Below are 24195 nucleotides of genomic sequence, written 5' to 3'. Positions count from 1 at the left end.
AGGAATTTTGGGGAGACACTTCATATCCAAACCGTAACAGAGACTCCGCAGACCAAGGCAAGAAACCCATGACCCTGCAATATGCTTCCCGCTTAGCATTACCCCACATTCCCAGTGATTAGTCTGACCCTGGGTGCATCCGTCTTGGTGCTATTGACATTTTGGGCCACACTATTCTTTGTACTTTGTTAGGGTGTTTAGCTGCACCCTTGATCTCTAGCTTCCAGGGCACCCTCCCTCTCATCTGTGGCAATAACAAAAGAAAGTGTCTCCAGCCATTCCAAATGTCCCTTGGGGGCATTCCCAGGTGAGAACCACTGATCTATCCAAGGTCATTTTATTATTTAAATAAACTATTCTTTATGTTTTGTGGGCAAATACCTCAAGACACAAGTACATCATCATCACTTTTGGAGCTGAGTTATTTGCATGAAAAACCACAGGTTTTCCAAGAAAGGGTACTTTATATCTTTTTTTTTTTTAGCATATACAGCCAAAAATAAATTCTAACCAGCGTTAGGCAATCCTAATTTTCAGCATAAAGGGGATTAAGAAGTGAGCAAAAGACAATGTGACAGTTTTGTTCCATGTTTAATTAAAAAGAAGTTACATGAATAGAAATGGACATATAACAAAGATATCAATTTGGGAAAACATGGTGATAGCTAGAACAAGGGGAAAATCATTTTTATTCTGAATTTACTCACATATTCCTATTAGTTTTTACTGGTCTAAAACATATCCTTAAATCCAAAGCAATAGTCATAATTTCACTGATGTTTTCATGGAAATTCACCAAAGCAAAGTCTGAAGCATATCTTTTCACTCCCCAATTCCCTCCCTCAAGCCCCCCCACCAACACACACAAGCAGAGGCTGAGCTGTTTACCAGGTGTTAATGCAGAGTAAAGAAAATACAGCCTTTTCTGTTTCTTTACTACAACAGCAAGTCAGCACTGGCAAATGAGCACCTGATTTCTGCTAATATTTTCATGAGAAAGCTTTCAGGATATGTAACCATTTATTCTTAGGACAATTAATCACTGAAGGATTACATCTGACTCTGTTGAACATAAATATATGCAGAGAAGTGTCTGTCGGTTTAAATGTGAGCAGACTTGAACCAGTAAAAGCATGAAATTTAAAAATGCACAGATGTGGAACTACAGTGAGTATTTTACTGATTTGTTTCATGGCTCATGATTCTGAGTACGGTCAGTCAATATTCTAGTTTTAGCACTTTCTATCCTGGTGTACAGTAGCATCTTATCTTCCTAAATAAGAAAAAAATATATATTTGTATATATATATATATGTATTTATATATCTTTGGGAAAGAATTCTGATCTCTGAAAATATATACTGGTCATAGCTTTGCATTAATGATCTCACTTAAAATATCCCTTCTTTCAAGCTAGAAGCTGGCAAGCATGAAACACATTCTGGATATTCTCCATGTTGATAATAGAGAAGCAATAAACTTTACTCCCAACTCCTTTAAAATAAAAATCTTTCAGCGGGTACATAGCAGTCAGTAACCACTGATGCTCACATTTAGTAACTTTAGGTTAGGATGAACCCTGCCTCTTCTGATACTGTATTCTAAGTTTTTCCAGTTGTTCCACACACTGCGACTGGGCCAACTTCAGTGTCCGATTCTCCTCCGTCAAAGCTTCAAATTCCCGAACCAGCTGAGCAGCATCCACCTTCTCCTTTTCTGCCTGGTCCAGCTTGGCAATGAGCTCCTTTCTGAAGATTCAGGGTACAAGACCGTGAGAAGCATGGAATTCAATGCAAAGAAATCAAATGATCCCATAATAGTCCAATGGAAGTTGGCATGTTCCATTCTGCTCTTCTAAATTTTTACCCATCTGCCTCCAATGACTTATTTTTTCTAGCTTAAAAATTTCATTTTCTATTTTTTCAACTCTACTGGACCTATCCTGTATATTAAACATATACAAAAGGCCCCACCGGTCCTTCAATGGCCCAAAGCACTCATCTTTTCAAGAGTATAACAAATTGTCAAAATTATAAGTAACTTAGAAAAAAATCAGTTTATACTTTTTATAAATTAAGTTTTTCTGTCTGTTATCTTGTAGGGAGAAGAACTGGTTTGCCTCTTACTGAGTCTTTGTCCTCCAAATTCATTCATTATCTTCCTTTATTTCCCTGGCCTTCTTTGAACTAAAAAAAAAAAATCCCAATTCCTTTCTTGCAGATATTACTTTTATGCCTTTTGCTGGTCCTTACAAATACACGGTTATCCATCAGTATCCTTGGGGGACTGGTTCCAGAACACCCAGGGACACCAAAATCTGCTGATTCTCAAGTGCCTTACATAAAATGGTGTCCTATTTGCATATAATCTACACACATATCCTCCTGTATACATTAAATAATCCTTAGATTACTCATGATAATACAAAAATATGCTATGTAAATATTGTTATATTGTACTTATAATATAGCATAACAGTGGCGATGCATACCTGAAATCTCAGCTACTCTGGAGCTTGAGACAGGAGGATTCCAAGTTAAAGGTGAGCCTCAGCAACTTAATGGGACTCTATCTCAAAATTTATTTATTTTTATTTTATTTATTGATTTGGGTGGTACTGGGGGTTGAATCCAGGGCCTTGTACATGCAAGGCAAGCACTCCGCCAATTGAACTATAGCCCCAGCTCACAAAATTAAAAAAAAAAATTAATGTAGTTCAATACTATAGTGCCCTTGGGTTCAGTCCCCAATACAAGGGGCAGGGGAGGGGAGAGAGAAAAATAAAGAGAGAAAAAGAGAATAATAGCAAGAAAAACACACACCGTAACTACATAGCATAGGTCCACAGTTGAATCCATTAATATGGAACCATGGATAGGAAGGGACCAAATTAAGCAAAGAGCATTATCTACAGGAGGTCTGATGCTGGCCTGTCTTAAGAATTGAGGAAGTAGGCTAAGAGTACTGGAGGGAACTTAGTAGTGACAAAACCTTAAACAAATTCCATTCTCAGTAAATATCTATAAATAATTCATTGATGTAAACACACCTAATGAGATGCTAACACAGTCTATGTCCAGATTTAATTATCATGAGAACCCTAAAGGATACTAGCTCCACTTCCCATATGGAGTCAGGTAATCCTATCCTATTAGACTAGCTCTTAACCTAGACTGAATCTAACTGAATTCTTTGCCTCACATTTCTTCCTCCTTGTATAACGTGTGCAAATTTGTATTGTCATCACGACTGTTGACCACATTTCTAAAAGCTTCTGTTCCTTCTTCTTGCATTGTCAGACACTGATCTGATACTACATCGTCTAAGGGAAGAATAAAGGAACTGATATATTACTGACAAACAATAATATTCAAATTTATATGGAAAATAAGCCCAGGGCCACTGGGAGATAGGGAGATTTCCTGATCAAAAATTCAACTGGAAATGTTCCAATAACCCATAGCTAGAAAATAATCTGACCACCTCATTTATTCAGGTCTCCAAACATTTATTATGTAAGACTGTTAGTCAAAAAAGAGAAAAACTGTATACCTGACTATTTCAATGTATGTACATTCATTCATAAATTATATATGTGCTAATATATTATAAAGCATAACTAAATATAGATATGTAACAGAATAAGATTGAGTGCTAAAACTCGTGGGTAAAAGTCTGACGAGGAACAAGTCATTAACGTATTCTCAAAATGTTTTCCCACAAATCACTTACTAATTGCAAAAGAAAATAAAAAGAAGGAGGCACCTAGAAGACCACTTTAACCAAATGACCAAAGTTCACATCCCCACTGAAGAGATAGATATCATGAAAAAAAAATAGATGCCATTTTCACGTTGAAGAACACAGCATCCATTCTACAGCATTTTTGTCACAAATGATTCACCTATATCTAGTCCCCATGAGGAACACTAGACAACATCAAAGTGAAGGAAATTCTACAAAATTGCCAGCCTGTATCTTGAAAAATGCTGTGAGCTGCCCCATATTTTAAAGAAACCAAAGAGAACTGACAACTAAATTCAATGTGCTATTCTGAAAAAAATATCTCTGCAGGATGTTAATGGAAAATTGGTGCAGTTTGAATATGGACCATGAATTAAACAATAGCTCTGTATAAATGCTAGCTTTCTTGATTTTAATAATTATACAATGGTTAAATTAGGAAGGCCTTCTTATTATAAAATACTAATGTATTTAGGGCAATGGAGCATGATGATGTGTGCATATATGTATATGTATACATATACAGGAAACATACATATATACACATATTTAGATGCATGTTGTATATACAAATATAAATATAGTATTAGATATTAATGAATGAGAAAGAAAATCTCTATCATGTTGAGGGAGGAAAATAATGTAGAACTAGGGAAATTCAGAAATTTTTAACAATTGGTAAATCTAATAAAAGATATTTTTTGCTACTTTTTTGTTACCTTTTTTTGTTTTGTTTTTTTCCTTTACTTTTTTTTCAAGGCTGAGGACCAAACCCACAGGCTCACACATGGCAGGCAAGCATTCTGCCACTCCTCAGTCCCTGAAACTTTTTTCTAAGTTTGAAATAATTAAAATAAAGTTATCTCAGAAAAAGTACAAAGAGTAAATTGGAATAGAAGTTTTAGCATTTTCTTTCTATACCAGTAGACTGCCTTGTGCATCAAATCTAGTGCCCACTGAGCAAAACCAGGCTTTGGGAATAAAAGCACCCAGTCAAGGGCCAGTGGAAGACACCCTGGGGTATCTATGTATGCATACGCTTGCCTCTTGCTGACTTTTGACCTTTGACCTTTGACCTTTGACCTTCGTGATGTTTGGAATAAAACAGCCTTCCAATAAACACTTGCTGAATAAATAGTTTAAGAAAAATGTAGCTCATAGGAAGATTAATTTGTATTTTAAAGGGCAGGAAACAAAACCCAAAATGCTCCATTAACTTAAAAAGCCGCAGAGCTAATAAGAAAAAGGGAGAAATCAAGCCTATCTTTCTGATTAAATGGTTAGAGCTCTGTACCTCTGAGCAGGGTTTAAAGCAGTCAATATCAATAATTATTGATTAGAAAAGGTCTTTAACTATCTTAAATAAATTAATGAGTAAAACTTATATAAGTAGAGAGAGAGAGACACATGCTATAAATCCTCTGTCAATCAGATAATCTATTTTTGTTCTATTTTCCCCCTTTCAAATTACCATTGTCATACAAATAATTTAGGTAGAAATAGAATTTTGCTTTCAAATCCTGGTCTGGCAGTTGGTAATACTGGGTCTAACCATGACTATTTTCCTGAGTCTTTATCTGACTTCATTTATAACTCCTGAAGTCATCTGTTAAAAGTTTTGACTAGAAGATACAATAAACCACAAAATCACCAATATTATAACTACAAAGAATTATCAAGATTGTCTCATTCTATCTTCCTGCATTGAAGAAAGTCAATAATAATTTCTACTTTACGAGAATCAAAAAGACTCAACTGATAGGTTTCTAAATTAGTTTCATGTACTTGATAAGCAATTACACAGATATCCAATGAAAACTGTCAAAATATCTGTTGTCTCCTGTCCAAGACCTATTTCTATAGACATATTTATGCTTATCCATTAGCGATTTATAATTAAACCCTGGCACATCAAGCTATGGAGACTATCTTATAAATAGATAATCTGAAGAACAAATCGATATATAAAATTGGCTAGAATATGGTCCTGCCTCTGAGTTCTTGGTTAGAGTTACAGGAATCTTATTTCTGAAGTTAAGAACCTGTAATTTGGCTTTCCAAATGATGTAGCTCAATGGTATAAAAGCCATAACCTTGGGGTCTACCGTAGATAATCTTCCACCCCCATCCTAAGCCAGCCACATGCTTGGAAAAGGTTTTTGTAGCTAAGACAAATGGGGGAAGGGAAAGCCCAAGTGTGTTAACAAAGAAAACTTTAAAACTTTATGGAAATGAATTTCAAAATTAAGGACGTTCTTGATGCTGTAGGAGACTGAAGCATGATTTCATCACTGGAACAAATATTTCTGCATTCTGGAAGGACCACTTCTTGGCTTTGGCACTTTCAAAGTTAACTATGGACTTTTATTAGAAAAAGTGAAATGTTAGGCCAATTGACCCCAAATTGATCCCAGTGAACTGGAGAGTGTGGGGTAATAGTAAAATAATACCTTCTTCACAGGGCAATTTTTATCTTAAAACGCGGATCTGGACTACATGAACTGATGGTGGCTCTTGAGAGATATATGTCCAAGTACAAATATTCATAAATAAGAGAAAGAGTAGATGCCTCAAGATGACATTGTATGCAGATTGCGTTATGCTGAGGTTCCTAAAGCTCAGTGTAGACTCCAGTGTTGAAGCCCTGCATATGAATAATGCATGACCAAATCCACGAATATCTTTTGGGAGCCAAAGGACAGCCTTCCACTCTTGGAGGAGGAAGGGAGACTCTCCAAAGCAGAACTTGTCCGTGTTGGCACAATTGACATCGTGGGTCTTGTTTGTTTTAGGGGTAGCGCTATGCAGCAGCTTTATTGGACATTGAGCAGCATCTGTGACTCCTACTCGTGAGATGCCAATAGCAAATACCCCTCTAACTCATTACAATCAAAAATGACTCTAGATATTACCGGTGTCATGGAGGCAGGGAAGGGGAGCAGAATTGCCCTGTTAGGAACCACTACTCTAAAGAAAATGGAATCGCTCACCATTCATCACCCTGAAAAGAATCAGTCCTGGGAAAGCACTGAAATGAAAGGCAAACAGTTTCCTTGCTCTGCTCCCCAGAAAGTGGGTTGAGCCTCCTTCCTTAGTAAGAGAAGGGGGGCATTATCATTAGGGAGATGTAAATATTCTGTCCCTGTGAGTTGGTTTCAGGCATACAATTAGGTGGAGAAATTTAAACTAGAATTAAGTTTCCAGTTAAAAGACTGAACAGCATGAGAATAGGTGGCATAAAGGGCCCAAATCATCATGGCTGGGGCATTCCGAGAAAGTAGAATCTCACAGCCTGATGAAGTCTGGGATATAGGGGTTTCACACAAAACTCATTCTGAAAATAAAAGTATCCTTTGGCGATTCTCTGCCTCCTTAAGCAAAGCAAAGAACCAAGACAGTCGGTTGTTCTAGTCATTCACCCAACGCGTATTTAAGGAGATCCTTTTGCAAACTAGGCAATGGCTCTGCTCTGACTAGCCAAGTGAGTCCTGGGAGCGTCTCTGTGCTGCTAGGAAAGGAACTCACATCCCATACAGATGCCCACATCAGACAGCAAAGGAAAGAGAGGACACACTTGATCCCACATTTCTATATATCCTGCAAATGCCTGTGGAAAAATAGCTCCACTTACTCTTTCTTTATGACAGTGAAAACCTAATTTCTGGAGGCTGAGTAAATATCTAAGAGAAATATGTTTGGACCATAAAAGCAAAGTTTGGTTCTCAGTGTTTTCAGACAGTGCCATCTTTTTTCCAAACAAATAATCCTCCAACATAAAACAGATAAAACTGGAACTCTTCTGGTTGACCCTAATATCATACCCTTTCTGATACCCTCTCCCTTCCTAATAGCTGAGACTCTTCCCCAGAACACAGCTTAAAAATCTCTTGTCTCTGGAACATCCTAAAGAAATAAAATGGTTCTATTTGAACATTAAAATCTCCTGTTGACAATTTTAGAAAAAAAAATCAAATACCATGACTAAAAACAATTTTAGGGCTAATTTTAGACTATGCTCTGATGAAATACATATGGACGTTGTTCCCCTAGATGAGGCCTTGCTTCCTCAGTTATTATGTTACATATTTTTTAAAGACATGAGAATATAAATCTCGCAATGATTGTGGGAACCACATATAAAACCACCTTCTAATGTTTTGCCTGAACTCACTGAGATTACATAACATCTTTAAGCTCAATAATGAAATGATCACTTAACCACTTAAAAGGGGGCAAAGGCTCTGAGCAGACATTTCCCCAGGAAAGCAGAGAAATGGCCAACAAGCACACAAAGAGCCACCAGGAAAATGTGAATTAAAACCACAATGGGACATCATTTTACATTCACTAGACGGCTATGTCACAAAGGCCCAATGAGTCCTGGCAAAGATGTGAAATTGGAACCCTTATACCCTGCTGGTGAGAAGAGAGGATGGAGCAACCCCCTGGAAACAGCAAGGCAGTTTTTCAAAAGGGTTACATGTGGAGTTATTATATGGCCCAACATTTCTACTTCTAGCACAAGAGGGAATTGAAAACATATGCTCTTGTATATGAATGTTTATAACAGCATGATTCATAATAGCCAAAAAATACAAATGATCCAAATGTCTAGAAAATGATGAAAGGAGAAGTAAAATGTACATCTCTGCAATGAAATATTGTTCAACTGTAAAACGGAATGAAGTATGGATGCATGACACAACATGGGTGAACCTGGAAAACACTGTACGAGTGAAAGAAGCCGATCACTTTTCTAAGAGTCACTCTCTTTGTTTGTTATTCTAAGTCAATCTTCTAAACACCAAATACATAGATCAGACAAGTGATTTCTCCTTTGGACAAGCTAAAAGCCATCAAATATTTTATCTCACTTCCATTAGCTTCCATTACATACACAAAAAGCTATATGTGTTGTGTAACATGCTTGTAATATGTACTAAAAAAAAGCATACTATTTTATGTGCTATTATGTGGAGATATATATTCACATGCAAAAAGGCCTAGAAACAAGTAGGTTAAAAATGATAGCAGGAAATTGGGAGTTCATAACCCACTTCAATCTAATGTATGAAATATGATATGTCAAGAGCTTTGTAATGTTGTGAACAACCAATAAAAAAAATAAAAAATTAAAAATAAATAAATAAAAATAAAAATGATAGCAGGAGTTCTTTAAAGACATCAGAATTCTTGGTAATGTTTTAATTTTAATAAAGTTCTCATTTTTTTGGTGTTTTAATAGTAAAAAGAAAAAAAGTTTAATAAAAGTAGAAATGAGCTTCTCTTGCCTCACTATTCATAAGCCAGGAATGATTCTTTAAACTGGATTAATCCTAGGGAAGGGTATGATACTAAAAGTGTTTGACTTCTTTATCCATGCAATAACATGATTAAAAATAATAGTTATAGCAACTTTTCTCATCCACCGCTGCAAATTCTCCCAAACATGATCCAGGGAGACCTCCTCTGGAGATGAGAGAGAAGTTCAGTCTGAAATTTAAACTACAAGCTGTGTATGAATAACTCCAACAAAGAAAAACTCTTTTTTAAGCTACTTTAGTTAGCATCTTTCTTTGGCCTAACCAACCACCGGAGGCAACATAATCAGCCACACTTTATGAAATGTTGAGGAAGAAATTCTTATCAATCATCAAAAAAGAAAAAAAACTGAAGAGCTAAGAGCTACTTGGGTCAAATCCATCTGGCCCATTTCACTTTGTTTGAAAACAAAGACTTGAGGATAAGATTTGCTGTAAAATGAATTTCTGCTTCAGTACAGTGTTAACTGAAAACAACAACTGCTAATAATTCTTGGAGGATGAGGCTCATTTGTTTATAAATATAACCAGACTTCCCTATTTAACAATTTATCTTAGCAACACTTTATTGCTGATATTGACTGTATTTTAAATATAGACTACACAAACTAAAAATAAAGTATGTGCACACAAAGGATTTTACTATAACCTACAATTGGCTACTCCAAATCAACCTTACTCATATTTGACCCTACGCACACCCAAGTCTATGACAGATGACCAGGATACAAAGAGATGCTAAAGGATATCTATGTCTGCGGGAATTATACACAGTCAGAAAAATAGGAAATAAACAGACAGCCATCCATAATACTGATTCATAAAAAGTACCAAAGAATTATTCTAGCGACTCTTCTTTTGCTCCGGAAAAGTACTGATCATTCTGTGATGGCTGGGCAGGGATATGATATGGGCTGAACTCTCAGCCACGCTGGGCAGCATTTGGGCAGCCACAGAGGAGGAAAGGGGCCAAGAACATGGTGTGAACAGGCCTCAGATGCAGGAGGATCCTCCTCCTACCTGGGAAAAGTGAACAGGCCAATACCACTGAAGCAAGGGATGTAGACATTGTATGTAGGCAGACTATGGTGGCTCTTGAAATCCAAGCCCCAAACTGGCTGTCACTTTCTAGCAACAAGAAACCATAGGCAGGAACACCAGTTATTGCATCAACCAAGATGGTAGAATTGGGAATGCAGAAAAAAAAATTGAGAAACTTTATGTCAAAGAAAGAAAACTAAAAAGAGAAAGGAGAAGGAGAAGGAGGAAGAGGAGGAAGAGAAGGAAGAAGAAAACTAGTGATATATCCATTGTTTAGGGAAAGCATCAGATAAGAGGTTTGGGGAGGATTTAAGATGAGTTCTGCAGAAGCATACACGGGCTTATCTAAATAAGGGGCTAGCCTACTTCTTTATGTTTCTGGAAGGTTGTATAAAGTACTTCTGCTAGTCTGCTAGCCATCTTCTTTCTAGAAGTTGACTATGCCTTTTCTTATTTTAATATTGTGGTGGTACCCACAAGTTATCCTGTTTCCCAACACAAGCAGTAAGGCTATATTTCAAAGACCATATATGACTAACTCTCGTGTTATTATTCTATCATTTTTTAAAAATATAAGTATATAAAAATATAAACTTGCAGAACATATAATTTAGTGGATGATTCTTGTGTTGCTCCCAAAATGCCATACATGGGTTTAATTTAAGTAACAAAGTATTCCAATAAATTCAAACTAAAGCATTTACAAAGAAAGACAAAACTATCTGGGTTTTTTCCTATCATACCACTTCAGTTCACATACACACACACACACACACACACACACACACACACACACTCTACTGATTATGGCAGTCTTCCTTTGAATGTAAAATTTGTTACATCACTAATAATCTTTAATTTTTTTATAAAATTGTTTTTAAGAAGCAGACTATATAAATGTGCAACCTGTGTGTTCCAGGCAACTTATCAAAACTCATAGACCAAAAGGAACCCTCAGATTTATGAAGAAAATGTTGTATTTCTGATTTTATTTACTAATTTATTTATGTAAGTATTGGGGGTTGGACCCATGATAAGCAAGTGCTCTACCACTGATCTATACCTTAACTCCTTTTTAAATTTTTGTTTTGAGGCGGGGGGGGGGGGGGGTCTCACTAAATTGCCCAGGTTCCTGAGTAGCTGGAATTATAGACATGTACCCTGTTCTGATTTCTTAATAACATCTTTTAATCCCATATAACCAAAGTCCAGGTAGAATATTAGATTTGAAGCATGGAAGAGCAAGGAAGTAAGAAAGAGCTAAATGAGGTCTTAGAGTAAGTTCAGAAGTCTGCTCACCAAATCCATTCTCCACCACCAAGTCATGTTGTCTAACCACTATTCTGGGGATTCTTAAAAGAGCACTAAGAATTTAAGTTTCTGTAAACAAAATTCATTTCACTTTCTCTCATTTAAAAATCTAGTAATAAATATATATCATGTGTCACTCCAGTAAGATGGAAAAGAAGAAATAAAAGTTAAGAATTACACTATGTTTGAGTTCTGTTTCATGCATTGGACAACGGTTTTCTTAGCCGTTGGGTGTCACATAATTGCCCAGGCTTCCAGAATTTGAAGATGGTCACCATCTAACTTTCCATGATTTTATGGCACTCGCCACTTAGTAGTGACAAAAATATCCCTAATAAATGTATAAGTACTAACTGTTCAATAGTAGAAAGTCAAAGAGTCTAAAGCTGTTGCTTTGAAATAAGAAAATGAGGAGTCACTTGGGTAGATGTAAGCAGAATTGAGTGCAGTTAAAAAGGGGGATTCTGAAACAAAAAGTTATGGGTGAGTAAAATTAGAATACTCTAATTAATAGAACTGAATAATCCCCTATAGCAGAACTGTAATTGTATTAAGAGCCATCAAGACAAAAATTTATTCAGACTATAAAATAGCTGGACAACTAATACATCTGCATTATTCCATTATTCCAAAAACTTATCCCAGTGGCTTCTCCATTTAATGTAGAAACTCTACCATTTAAAAATTAATTAAAATCCACTCCAAGCCAAAGCACTCTAGGGCCTCAGGCACATTTACAGAGAACATAGTATGACTCGAGGTAGTAATTTGTTAATTTAATTTCCTGAACCAAAATCTTTTATTAAAAAAAATAATAAGTTTTGAGTAAAAGCACCCCTCTGTTCTTTTTGCTACTCCATGAAGTAAAGCACTCAAGCTACAGCAGGACCATTTATCTAGACCATTCCCACAACCTGCTCCCCTCTCACCCACCTCCAGCCTTTGCAAAACAGAAGGTGCTTGGAGGAGAGTATTTGGGGGGCGTGGTTAGTACTTACTTTCTTTCCTCAAGCAGGGCGATTTCTTTTTTGACCTCATGGTATTCTTCTGCTATTTGGCAGTGCTGTTTGAACACCTGCATGGATTCCACGGAGTCATGACAAGGTGGCAGAGGCTTTGCAAACAACAAGAAGAGACAATCAGTCCATTTCTTTGCATCAGAATACATTACCAACAATTAGTTCTGCTCCTGTTCTTTAGAGGGAGATTTATTGCATGAAGCAGCATTGTAAATCAACATTAGACAAAGTCTGGTGAGTTCTATTTGACTGAAAATAGAAAGGTGGACTAATAGTCATCACGTGCATCTTCCAATGATATTCATGGGCATCTCGGGCCTGAGCCAGAGCCCTGAAACCCATTACGTTTCAATTACTTGCCATGTGTTGTTGGAAAAATGTCTCCTAATGATTTTGCAGCTCTTCTCCAGAAATCTTATACAGCTTTAGAAAAGGGCAATTGTGTGGGGGAATACTTCAGTTGTCTGTTTCAATTACCCCCCACTGTCTGTTCTGGTAGCCCACAGGCATAATTTCATCCTGCAAAATGGAGTAGCCTTACAAAAATGGCTCATCCCTGAGAAACTCGTCCAACCTGAAGAAATGATGGTGAGCTGGAAATAACACTTGCAAGCATTAACAATTCCGCATGAAAGACCAGACCTCAAATAAAACCCTGCTGATAACATGAACACAAGAGTGTACATATCATTTCTCCTTTTTTTTTCCCATTCATGTCAGAGAGGCCGGCATGGCAACCCTTTCTGAACATACCATGGTTAAAACCCTTACTTCTAGAAATTATTTTTAAAGAACTAACTTTCCTGATTTTATTATTCTAATGTCTATGTTATCAGCATGTGGGGAAAAAACACTTTTTTAAGAATACTAGTTAATTTGAAATCACCCTTTACAATTATTTATAGAAAAAAGTATGTACAATCTGAAAAATATGAGTTCATTGTTAAATAGGCTCTTCAGTCTAATGCATTGTTCACAATAGTCTATATGTGTAAGCCATGTACCTAATGAGATCCTGTTCTGATTTTATATTAGTAAATTGAGAACTAGTGAGTTTCTTACTGTTTGCTTCTGTCACATTCTTCAAGGACACATATTTCAAAGGGCGAAATACAAATTCAATAAAATTTATCATCTGATTGATTTTTAAAAAAAGACCCTCCTTATTTACCATGAGGTCCCTGAGTAAAAATGTTCTAAAGGAAATAAGATTCTAAATAACTATGCACGTATTGAATTATCATACTGAACCCCGTTAATAGGAACAATTAACACATGCCAATCACAAATTAAATTTAAAAAGAGAAAAAGAGTTGGATCAATTTTACTTTCATGTGAAATCTGTCTTGCCTGAGACATAAAAATATATGGTGGCACATGCCTGTAATCCCAGCGGCTTGGGAAGCTGAGACAGGAGGATCTCAAGTTCAAAGCCAGCCTCAGCAGTGGTGAGGTACTAAGCAACTCAGTGAGACCCAGTCTCTAAATAAAATACAAAATCGGACTGGGGATGTGGCTCAGTGGGTGAATGCCCCTGAGTTCAATTCCCAGTACCTCCCCATCACCAAAAATCACACACCCACACCCACACCCACCCCCACACACACACATAAAATAACACGGGGCTGGGGTTGTAGCTCAGTGGTTGCCTTGCACTTGTGTCACTGGGTTCAATCTGCAACATCACATAAAAACAAATAAACAAAATAAAGGTAAAACTGAAAAAAAAATGTTAAAATATATATGTTTATAATAACAATTTTTTGTGTACCATCTTTCCCTATTGCCCCATGTGCCTGCCGGTAGCATAAACTCAGCCTGTTGGAACCATTCTCCCTTTCTATGTAGAAATAAATTGAAAAGTAGTGCATAGTAGCACTACAATATAATTCACACCATGAGATAAAGCTGTTGCCAAAGGAATTCAGAACTCCTGGCTCCTCCAGTCTGTGTCCCAGAAATCGCTACCCACTCATCAATTTTCACCTGTTACACTGGCAAATTACCAGGTATAACAGGCAGGGGAATGAAAGCAATGTACCCTGGGCTCACTAGCCAAGCTGTTAAATCATCTGTGCCCTGTTAAAGGATTTGCTTACTGGCAGACATAAAACTACACATCTTATCCTGTCCTGATGACTACCATATAGGCCACACTCAGTTCAAATGAGTTTAGTACATAATTGCCTCCCACAGGTATCCAATCCACAAATGCAGCATAGGAACCTATGAAATAGCCAAAAGATTCGAGAACTCTGTGTAAAGAACATGCATGCTTAAGAAAATATAGAAGAGAGCAGACATGTAAAGGCAAAAATGTCCTTCACTGCACAAATGAAAAAGGAAAATTGAAAACTACCCCCCCTCACTCTTTGCTTGCTACTTTGCAATGCTTTTATTTAAGTGGGAAGTTTAGCTTGTTCAGTTTTTATTGACACTTTTATTGTAGGGAATCTGAAGATATTTTTATATATAAGTAGTGTGATCATGCCGCTAAGGGTACATGAAAATAAGTAGTAAGTATTTCAGGATATTTTCAGTATCCTCATGCAATCTTAGCAGAAATAAACATGCAACCTATACATAATAATATTTTCAAGATTTACCACAATAAAGTGGCAATTAAAAAGAGCAAGCTACCATTTAATGCGCATTTCCAAGAGCAAAAAGACGGCAGTTATCATTTCAGCCTCTAACCCCTGCAAGCTGTCTTCGCCCAGACCTCCATACCCTACTATAACTCACCACCACTTTAGGGTTTCCTAATTTTCAGGAAAACATTCAAGAGCAATGTAGATTTCCCTTTTTTTTTTTTTGAGCAAGAAAAGAAATTATATTGCAAAACCCACCATAATATTGTAAAATTATCTTACTAGTTTCCAGAGACTGCAGGGGAGGGGAATGAAAAGTTATTGTGTATACAGTTTCAATTTTACAAGATAAAGTTCTGGAGATTGGTTGTATAACACTGTAAATATACTTAACATTACTGAACTGTCCAACCACAAGAATGGGATCCTAATTAGAATAAGTTATACTCCATGGATATATAATATGTCAAAATACACTCTAGTATCATGTATATCTAAAAAGAACAAATAAAAAAAGAAATTATGATAATCACAATCACCAAAAAAGTCACTAAAATGATAAATTTTAGTAAATGGGGGGTACCACATTTTTTTTAAAAAATGCAAAAAAAAAAAAAATTCTCATCAGATATTTCTGCTGCCCCTGACTCACCTTTGAAGCATTGCTACCAGGATTCCCTATTTGAAGCTCACTGCATTTGTACCCAGACTTTTTCTCTTTCCCAAATTTCTCTCCAGGAAACTTCAAGTTCCTCACCCCTTTATAATCCCAATCCATTCACTGCTAATCAGGAATGGTGATGGCAAATCAAAATGTCCTCTGGCCAGCAGAATCTAATGTTTTTAGACGATGAGTAACATTGTTAGACATTCACCCTAGCCCAGAAAACTCAACAGAGAATTTGTTCCAACACATAGGATGCTGCTGGGCAAGAGGGCCCACCCATGTAATCCCAGCAACTGAGGGTAGGGGGGACGCTGAGACAGGAAGAGTGAAAGTTCAAGGCCAGCCTGGGCAATTGAGTGTGCTCCTGTCTCAAAATAAAAAATAAAAAGGGCTGGACAAAATGCCAGTGGCTCAGTGGTAAAATGCCCCTGGATTCAATCCTAGTATTATAAACAAAACAAAAACATGATGTTCTCACCCCAACAGCAATTCTGATGAAAAAAAAAATATTGAGATATTTAGGTTTTATACATAATATAAAAAGTAGAAACAGAATAATGGAAGCGTTATTCTGTGTAACAGCATATTCTCATTGCCTTATAACATAAGGTGTGCATGTGTGTAGTTTCGTTAGGTCCAAGACGACAGTGATTCTCTCTTACCTTCTTATAACAGCTCAGGTTAAGCAACAATGTATGACCAACAGTGTTCACTGAAATAAAGTTTCTGCCTGAGAAAATAGATGCCAAAAAGCATGAGAATTATGTCTCCAGTTTAAAAATGGAGCTACCAGTTGATTTAAGCAACGTGGCATCTAAAGCAACTGGCATTTGTGAGCTGATCAGCTGAGCATAGGTTTGTGTTAAGTTAAAAACTAAAGAATAGGGGTTGGAGATATAGCTCAGTTGGTAGGGTGCTTGCCTCACATGCACAAGGCCCTGCCTTCAATCCCCAGTACAAAAAAAAAATGCCCACAGTGACCAGGTGACAAACATTCATTAACTTTAATTTTAAGTAACACCTTTTCCATTCTCATTGCTTGACTTGGACTATTTTTCTTATATTATCGTAGTTAAAATCCCATGCCCGCTACGGACAAGCAATAAAGAAATTATTGATGTGATCATTTCTTTTCACATCAGGAGGAGAAATTTGCCTTGTGAATGAATATTCTCCATTACTATGCTACTTTTAAAAAAAATTATTTCCCACACTTTGGATACATTTATTCCAAACTCTGGTTTAAAAACATGAAATGCTGCCTACCCAACAAGAGGAATCCAAGACATACATATTCAAGACACTGATTGGGGCTTGGATGGGGCCAGGCCCGGGGGGTGGCACTGCCCGTTCACCCTCTTTCTCCCATCTCCGCCTCTCGCCATGGCAGCGTGGGAGGACCATGGAGCTCCAGAAGGGTTTAAATTTCATGGCAGTTTGTGGGAACTGCTACTATCTCTGGTACCCAGCCCAATCACCGGGACCGATTTAACAAGATGAAGTAAGAGAGAAACCGCAGGATCCTATTCCAAGAATGCCGCCGCCTTGAGCCACACCAGGCATCTGGGCCATCAGTTCACAGCAAGCTCCTCCTGGGTGGATTCTGGCCTTTGGAAAGGGCCCCAGGGGAGAGGGCTCGGCCAAGCATCCCTCTGCAAGGGGCAAAGCCGGCTTAAGCGTTTCCGTTTTCTACTTGGCTTCTGCAAATACTACTGGCCCGTCCACTTTAAACATGCAAGAATTTAATTTTCCTATCCCAGCTTCCCACACAGAAGATATATTTAGGAAGCTAAGCATTCTACAGTGGCTGAGCAGACTCTGTGTTTATTTCTTGATTCTCAGGGTTACCTATTTCTGGGGTGAATGGGGGTGTCTGTTTTAAACTTTTTGTATCTTTGGGCTGGGGCTGTAGCTGAGTGGCAGAGTGCTGACCTAGCACTGGGGCCGATCTTTAGCACAGAGTAAGATAAAATAAAATAAAGACATTCTGTCCATCTACAGCTACAAAAAAATTTCAAAAATTTTGTGGCATCGAAATGACTCAAAATTAACAAGCATAGTTTGTTAAAACTAAGAGGGAAAAACAGTCCAGGCTAATTCCCATCATAAAAATTCTATTATCTTAAAATTTTAAGTATTTTAATATATTTTAAGAACTGATATTTCCATAGTATCTACATTATAATCCAAGTAAGCACTACCACTTATAACTTATGCATTATATTACATTAGAATAAAGTATATTTAAATCCTTTTGGTTGATGTAAGCAATTTACGTAAAAGAGGGCAATAACTCAAGAATGTCTTCATGATTTTTCCAATAAGTTATATCCTAATATCCTAATAACCACTAACTAGGCTTCCCAAAAATAAACTGAAGTTACTATAGTAATACTCCAAAGTATCTATATGTGTTTTCTGTGTGGTCATATCAGTCTAATTATGAGATACTTTTCAACATGTGTATGACAGAGAAAATGTTCGCTATTGTCAGTGCTTATATGAGCCTTTTAGAATTGCATTTCATGTTGAGAATTCTTTATTTTCTACCATTTTCATTTCCCGATATTCAGCAATGTGTTGATGCAAGACCTAAAAGAAGTTTCTGGAGAGGCTGCTTGGATAACAAGATATTATGGTTCTCAACTGAAGCTATGAAATTGTTTATTTGTGGAGGTGACATCAGTTTCTGGACTTATCAGACTCTGTCTGAGAAAAGGCAAGTTCAGTTTGTACCACAGAGACACCTGTCACTGTCATCTCCGATCAGATGGGAGGACTATAGAGCATTTGAAGCTATTGCTCAATTTAGCAGGAAAAAAAAAATCACATTGTTTTCCAAGTACCTTTCCTTGGTGACAAGAAGAGAGCATCAAAAAAACTCTGTAACTGACTTGAAAATCCAAAGGCAAGCTTGTTTTATTTCACTTTGCACAAATAAAGATAAATTACTTGTTTTAAATATTCCACTCAATCAAAAATTTCACCAGGAAAGGAAATTCATTTAAATTGAGCACTTATTTTGCCAGACTGTGCTAGATCTACTCATTACCATATTTAATTCCCACAACAATGTGAGAAAGATACTGTTATCTCCACTTTGCAGTTAGGAAAAGTAAGGGTTGGCAAGAATAAATAGCATGCCCCAAATCACAAATCTACTGTGGAGCTGAGATCAAACCCACATCAATCTATGCTAATAACCATGTTTTTTATTGTAACTTACTTGATGTCATATCTTTTGCCTGATTATAAAACTATATTCCTCATTTCAATATAATTAATACTAACTACATTATAGCATAGCTTTGAGTCATGAGAGCATACTTTTGATTTAAGCAAGAGTTTCCAAACATCATAATATTACCAAGGTGTGAAACAGTCTTACTTTTGACCCAAAACCTGGAACTGTTTAAGGATTCTACCATCTTTCAGTGCAGAGAGAGGTCAGTCATTACTTCTTTTCCAAATATAAGAAAACTGAAATTTGAAGAAAAGTAAGAATTTTTCATTTATCCCTAAAATGTACATAGAATTGGGCCTTATTTCTACTAATTGTACAATATAAAGCTCTACCAAAATACTGTCCTGCATAGGCATAGGAAATTTAGAAATCTAGTCCCAAGAAAGGAATCTGCACAAAGTAAGATTAACCTTCCACCTGCCCTTGGGCAGAGGCCCAAGGCCCACAAGTGAATATTATAAAGAGATGCTCACTTTAACACCTACCTTACCCTGAGATCTCTTGCCCAACATTTTGCATTAATAGAGACATCAAGAGAAATGTTTGTCACTGCTATTCTTGCACAGGGCTTTTTTTGGCTTTGTGAAAATAGAAGTACCATGAATTACATGCTCAAACATGTCCACATTCTTGGCAAAGCAACAGAAAAATCTTGGGGGTCAAGTTGGTGATAAAGTATCTACCAAATGGATATTTTATAGCTACGCTTTATAAATTACCAAGGAATGTGCACTGGATATCAGAAAGTCAGAACAAATTTTACAAGACTGTTCCAGAACTACCATGACAACCAAATACAAGAAAATCTCCACCTATCAAAGTAATTCGAGCAGCCCATTCATTCCACAAAAAGTATTAAGGAAAAGTGGGGACTAGGAAATTTATTTTAGACCAAAACTTGGCCTCAAGTTTCTCTTCTGTAAGTGGACACATAGTAGTTTATACAATCACTGCAAGGATCAAGTAAGATTGTAATCCCCCCCCAAAAAAAAAAATGCCGAATGTTTTCTTTGATAAAAGGAGGCTGATTCATAGTGGGGTAGGGAGGGGGAGCATGGGAGGAATAGACAAACTCTAGATAGGTCAGAGGGTTGGAGGGGAAGAGAGGGGGGCATGGGTTATTAATGATGGTGGAATGTGATGATCATTATTATCCAAAGTAAATGTATGAAGATATGAATTGGTGTGAATATACTGTGTATACAACCAGAGATATGAAAAATTGTGCTCTGTGTGTGTAATAAGAATTGTAATTCATTCTGCTCTCATATATAAATAATTTAAAAAATTTAAATCAAAAAATTACAAAGTATTTTATATATATATATAATTATTTGTAGGGAAACATCCTTTACTGAGCAGGCATTCATATACTGTGGGTATTTAAGTTTGAGAGGTTGCAAAATGTAGGGCATGCAATAATCTCCTGACAACATCCATTTTTAATAGGCAAGTTTTTAAGTTTCAACAGAGGCAATCGAGAAGACAGTCCATTCTCAAATAGTGACACCCACAAGGTATTTTATATGCCTTTGCAACCCAACTTTTATTCTTCCATAATGGATTGTGGTAGTAAAAAATTCCAAGAACCATAATTGTGCAGTGAAAGCCCGTGAGACTGCCCATAAAGGCGGCCCTCTTCTTGTAATGGGTTATTTCCTTTGTACACAAAGCATTTTCATTGCTTTCAAAACAGACTTCCTGCTGCAGAATGGCTTAAATGCAGGTGCTTAACACAGAAGGAAGAATCTGCTTTTAGGTGTCATTTTTCTGTTAGTTGTTAAGTTTTTCTGTCTCGGTCCTTGCTGTCTTGCTTTTTTTTTTTTTTTACTCATGCCCCAGAGTGTAAAGGTTACAGGCAGTAGCTCTAGACAAAGATAAACTTAACCAAGTGTACTAATAACTCAGCAAATGTTTGTAACAAATCCAATCACATCCTTCACCCAATAAGCATACACTTATTTAAATGTGTTTCATTGGAAGGCTGAGAAGGTTCTGTCTGCTAAGGATAAGGAAAACTGATTCCATATTTAAAGGGGAAAAAAATACGAAGACCTCTGAGCTAGAAAGCATTCTGTCAATTCCCTGCCTCATTAAAGACCAATGAAGATGAAATCATCTCATTGGAATAAAATAATTAAATAGATTTAATTTCTAATGCATGTCAGATAGAACTAAAGCTGTAAAATTCGAATGGACTTACTGATGCTTTAACAGAAATTTTATCTGGATAATTGTCAGGGGTACTGAGAATCCTGTGGAGACTGTTCCACAGACCAGGGGAAATCATTAAAGTTCCCAATGGGGGAAAAAATGTTTCTTCCAATACAAAAAAAAAAAAAAGTAAAATTCACATTCCATAATTTGATGTAGGAACAAGATCTTGAATATGCTTTCATTTTTTATTTTCAAAATATGTTTACTTTTATTTTCATCTAATTTCCATGGTGATAAAATAGCTTTTCGATAACAACATGAAAGGGAAAAGTAGTAAGTGGGGGAAAAGTGTTATTATTTTACAATCCCAACTGCACCAGCAGCAGCTTACGGACTAAGCAAGCAGCATGGCATGCAGCACAGGGAGGCTGAGGAGCTCTCTATGCTGAAAAGAAGAAGACATATGGGTGGAGGGAGGAAGGGGAATCAGATGCCAGGAACCAGGAGAGCTGGGTCAAAGAAGCATGGGGGACCAAGGAAGAGGGAGATAAGATGACTGAGGGCTAGAGAGGAAGCTTTAGGGATTAGGAAGCTGTGTTTTGACAGCTGTGTGGTAATCACTGTAACCCTCCCACCTCCTCTGCCATCATCATTTATTCCCCCATGAGAGTACTCTGTTGAACCAAGGGGCCAGTAGCAGATTGCTGCCATGCCCAGAACTGCCGGAGACGTGACAACGTGGGCTCCTCCCAGAGCCTCAGTTGCTCTGGGTTGGTTTTTAGAGAGCTCCCCAGAAGTTGGGACACCATCTCCTCCAACATGACCTAGTTGCTTCCAAGGCATTTAATGACCCTGTGCACCTGGCCAGGTGATAAGAACTGAAGCAAACAGAAAGGAACACCATGTTGGGTGGAATGTGGACCCATTCTTGGTTCTTTCTCTATCCACCAAAGTCTGTCCTGGATCAGAAGTCCCAAGCTCAATACTACAGGGACACTGCTACCTCGATGTTCATAGCAGCCCAATTCACAATAGCAAGACTGTGGCACCAACCTAGATGCCCTTCAATAGACGAATGGATAAAAAAAAAAATGTGGCATTTATACACAATGGAGTATTACTCTGCATTAAAAAATGACAAAATTATAGAATTTGGAGGGAAATGGATGGCATTAGAGCAGATTATGCTAAGTGAAGCCAGCCAATCCCTAAAAAACAAATGCCAAATGTCTTCTTTGATATAAGGAGAGTAACTAAGAACAGAGTAGGGACGAAGAGCATGAGAAGAAGATTAACATTAAACAGGGATGAGAGGTGGGAGGGAAAGGAAGAGAGAAGGGAAATTGCATGGAAATGGAAGGAGACCCTCAGGGTTATACAAAATGACATACAAGAGGAAGTGAGGGGAAAGTGGAAAAAAAGGGGGAGAAATGAATTACAATAGATGGTGTAGAGAGAGAAGAGGGAAGGGGAGGGGAGGGGGGATAGTAGAGGATAGGAAAGGCAGCAGAATACAACAGACACTAGTATGGCAACATGTAAATCAGTGGATGCGTAACCGATGTGATTCTGCAATCTGTATACGGGGTAAAAATGGGAGTTCATAACCCACTTGAATCAAAATGTGAAATATGATATATCAAGAACTATATAATGTTTTGAACAACCAACAATAAAATTTTTTTAAAAAAAGAAACATATGTAATCAAGAGAAAGTAAAAATGATATTTTACAATGAATTATACAAATTAAAAAAAAAAGAAGTCCCAAGCTCAAATGACTTTAGGACACCCACAATTGGAAAAAAACTACTGAGTATAAGATTTAGTTTGAGCATCCCTAACCTGAAAATCCTAATGCTCCAAAACTCAAAACTTCTTGAGTGCAGATATTATGTCACCAGTGAAAAATTCCACACTTTACCTCTGTGATAGGTCACAGTCAAAACACAGGTGCACTAAAAACACTGTACAAAACTATCTTCAGTCTATCTGCATAAGGTGTATATGAAACCTCAATGAATTTCATGTTTAGAAACGGGTTCCGTCCACAAGTATGTGTGTGTATATATACACACACATACGCAAATATGCATATGCATATATATGCAAATGTTTCAAATTTTTTTTAAAAAAATCCAAAATACTTCTGTTCCCAAGCATTTTGGATAAGGGATACTCATCCCATAGTACAACATGTCAGGGTCTGTTGGAAACTAAAGATTACAGATCCCTCCTTAGAGGCTTTTAGAATCCATAATTAGGAGGAAAAGGTGGCGGACAAGCAAAACATCTGTGTGCAGAATTTAAGATTTTTATTAGTTTTGCCTAAATGTTTGATCACCAACACCACATAAAAATAAATAAATAAAGATATTATGTCCAACTACAACTAAAAAATAAATATTGAAAAAAAATTGCAATCTCAGAAGCATCTGAGAAACCTGACAGAAATATGGCCTCAAATATCCAAGTTAAGTACTCAAGGTTAAGTACGCAAAGTACTCAAAGTTAAGTACTCAAGTGAAGGACTGACCCAAGCTTGGCATCCAGGTATTTTAGGCAGAACCTCTTTCTAAAATCATCCTTGCCAGAAATCACCATATAGCATCCAAAGAAATTTTAAAATGTCATGAATATCTCCTAAAAGAAAAAAAAAAACTCTGGTGTATTCAAATGAGAAATCTTTTAAAAGATCATCCCGAAACCATACATACACACCATTTTTTTGGGGGGGGTACTGGGGATTTAACCCAGGGGTCCTACATCCCCAATCCTATTTATATGTATGTATGTATGTATTTTTGAGGCCTCATTAAGTTGATTAGGATCTCACTAAATTGCTGTGGCTGGCTTTGAACTTGTGATCCTCCTGCCTCAGCCTCTCAAGTAGCTGGGAATACTAGAGGCGTGCGCCACTGTACCTGGCTACAAATTATTTTTCTTGCGGATCAAACCAAGGTTTTCAGAAGGTTTAATTCACAATGATTATATTCCACTAAAAGTTTTCAGAGAACTGGGGAGGGGCAGGCAGTCGAGCAAGAAAGATTATTTCAAAGTCCTGGAAACCATGACAAATTTTCTTTGCAGAGTTTATTGTT

The 24195-nt window shown here is 37.0% G+C and overlaps 1 protein-coding gene across 2 annotated transcripts in view; it reads right to left on the bottom strand.

The window, feature by feature from the left end:
- Positions 1–572: 572 nt before the first annotated feature.
- Map3k7cl (MAP3K7 C-terminal like) overlaps positions 573–24195 on the bottom strand; it is a 39430-nt gene continuing 15807 nt past the window's right edge. For both annotated transcript variants that reach the window (XM_013357789.3, XM_040286971.2), the window contains 2 exons: positions 12416–12531; positions 573–1748 (listed from right to left, as the gene is read on the bottom strand). In XM_013357789.3, coding sequence (XP_013213243.1) covers positions 1568–1748; positions 12416–12531 — 297 coding nt within the window. In that variant the 3' untranslated portion in view covers positions 573–1567. The remainder of the gene's footprint in view (positions 1749–12415; positions 12532–24195) is intronic.

The sequence above is a fragment of the Ictidomys tridecemlineatus genome, chromosome 3, assembly GCF_052094955.1.
Source record: "Ictidomys tridecemlineatus isolate mIctTri1 chromosome 3, mIctTri1.hap1, whole genome shotgun sequence".
Classification (NCBI taxonomy): Eukaryota; Metazoa; Chordata; class Mammalia; order Rodentia; family Sciuridae; genus Ictidomys; species Ictidomys tridecemlineatus.
This window is presented reverse-complemented; position numbering and strand designations above follow the sequence as displayed.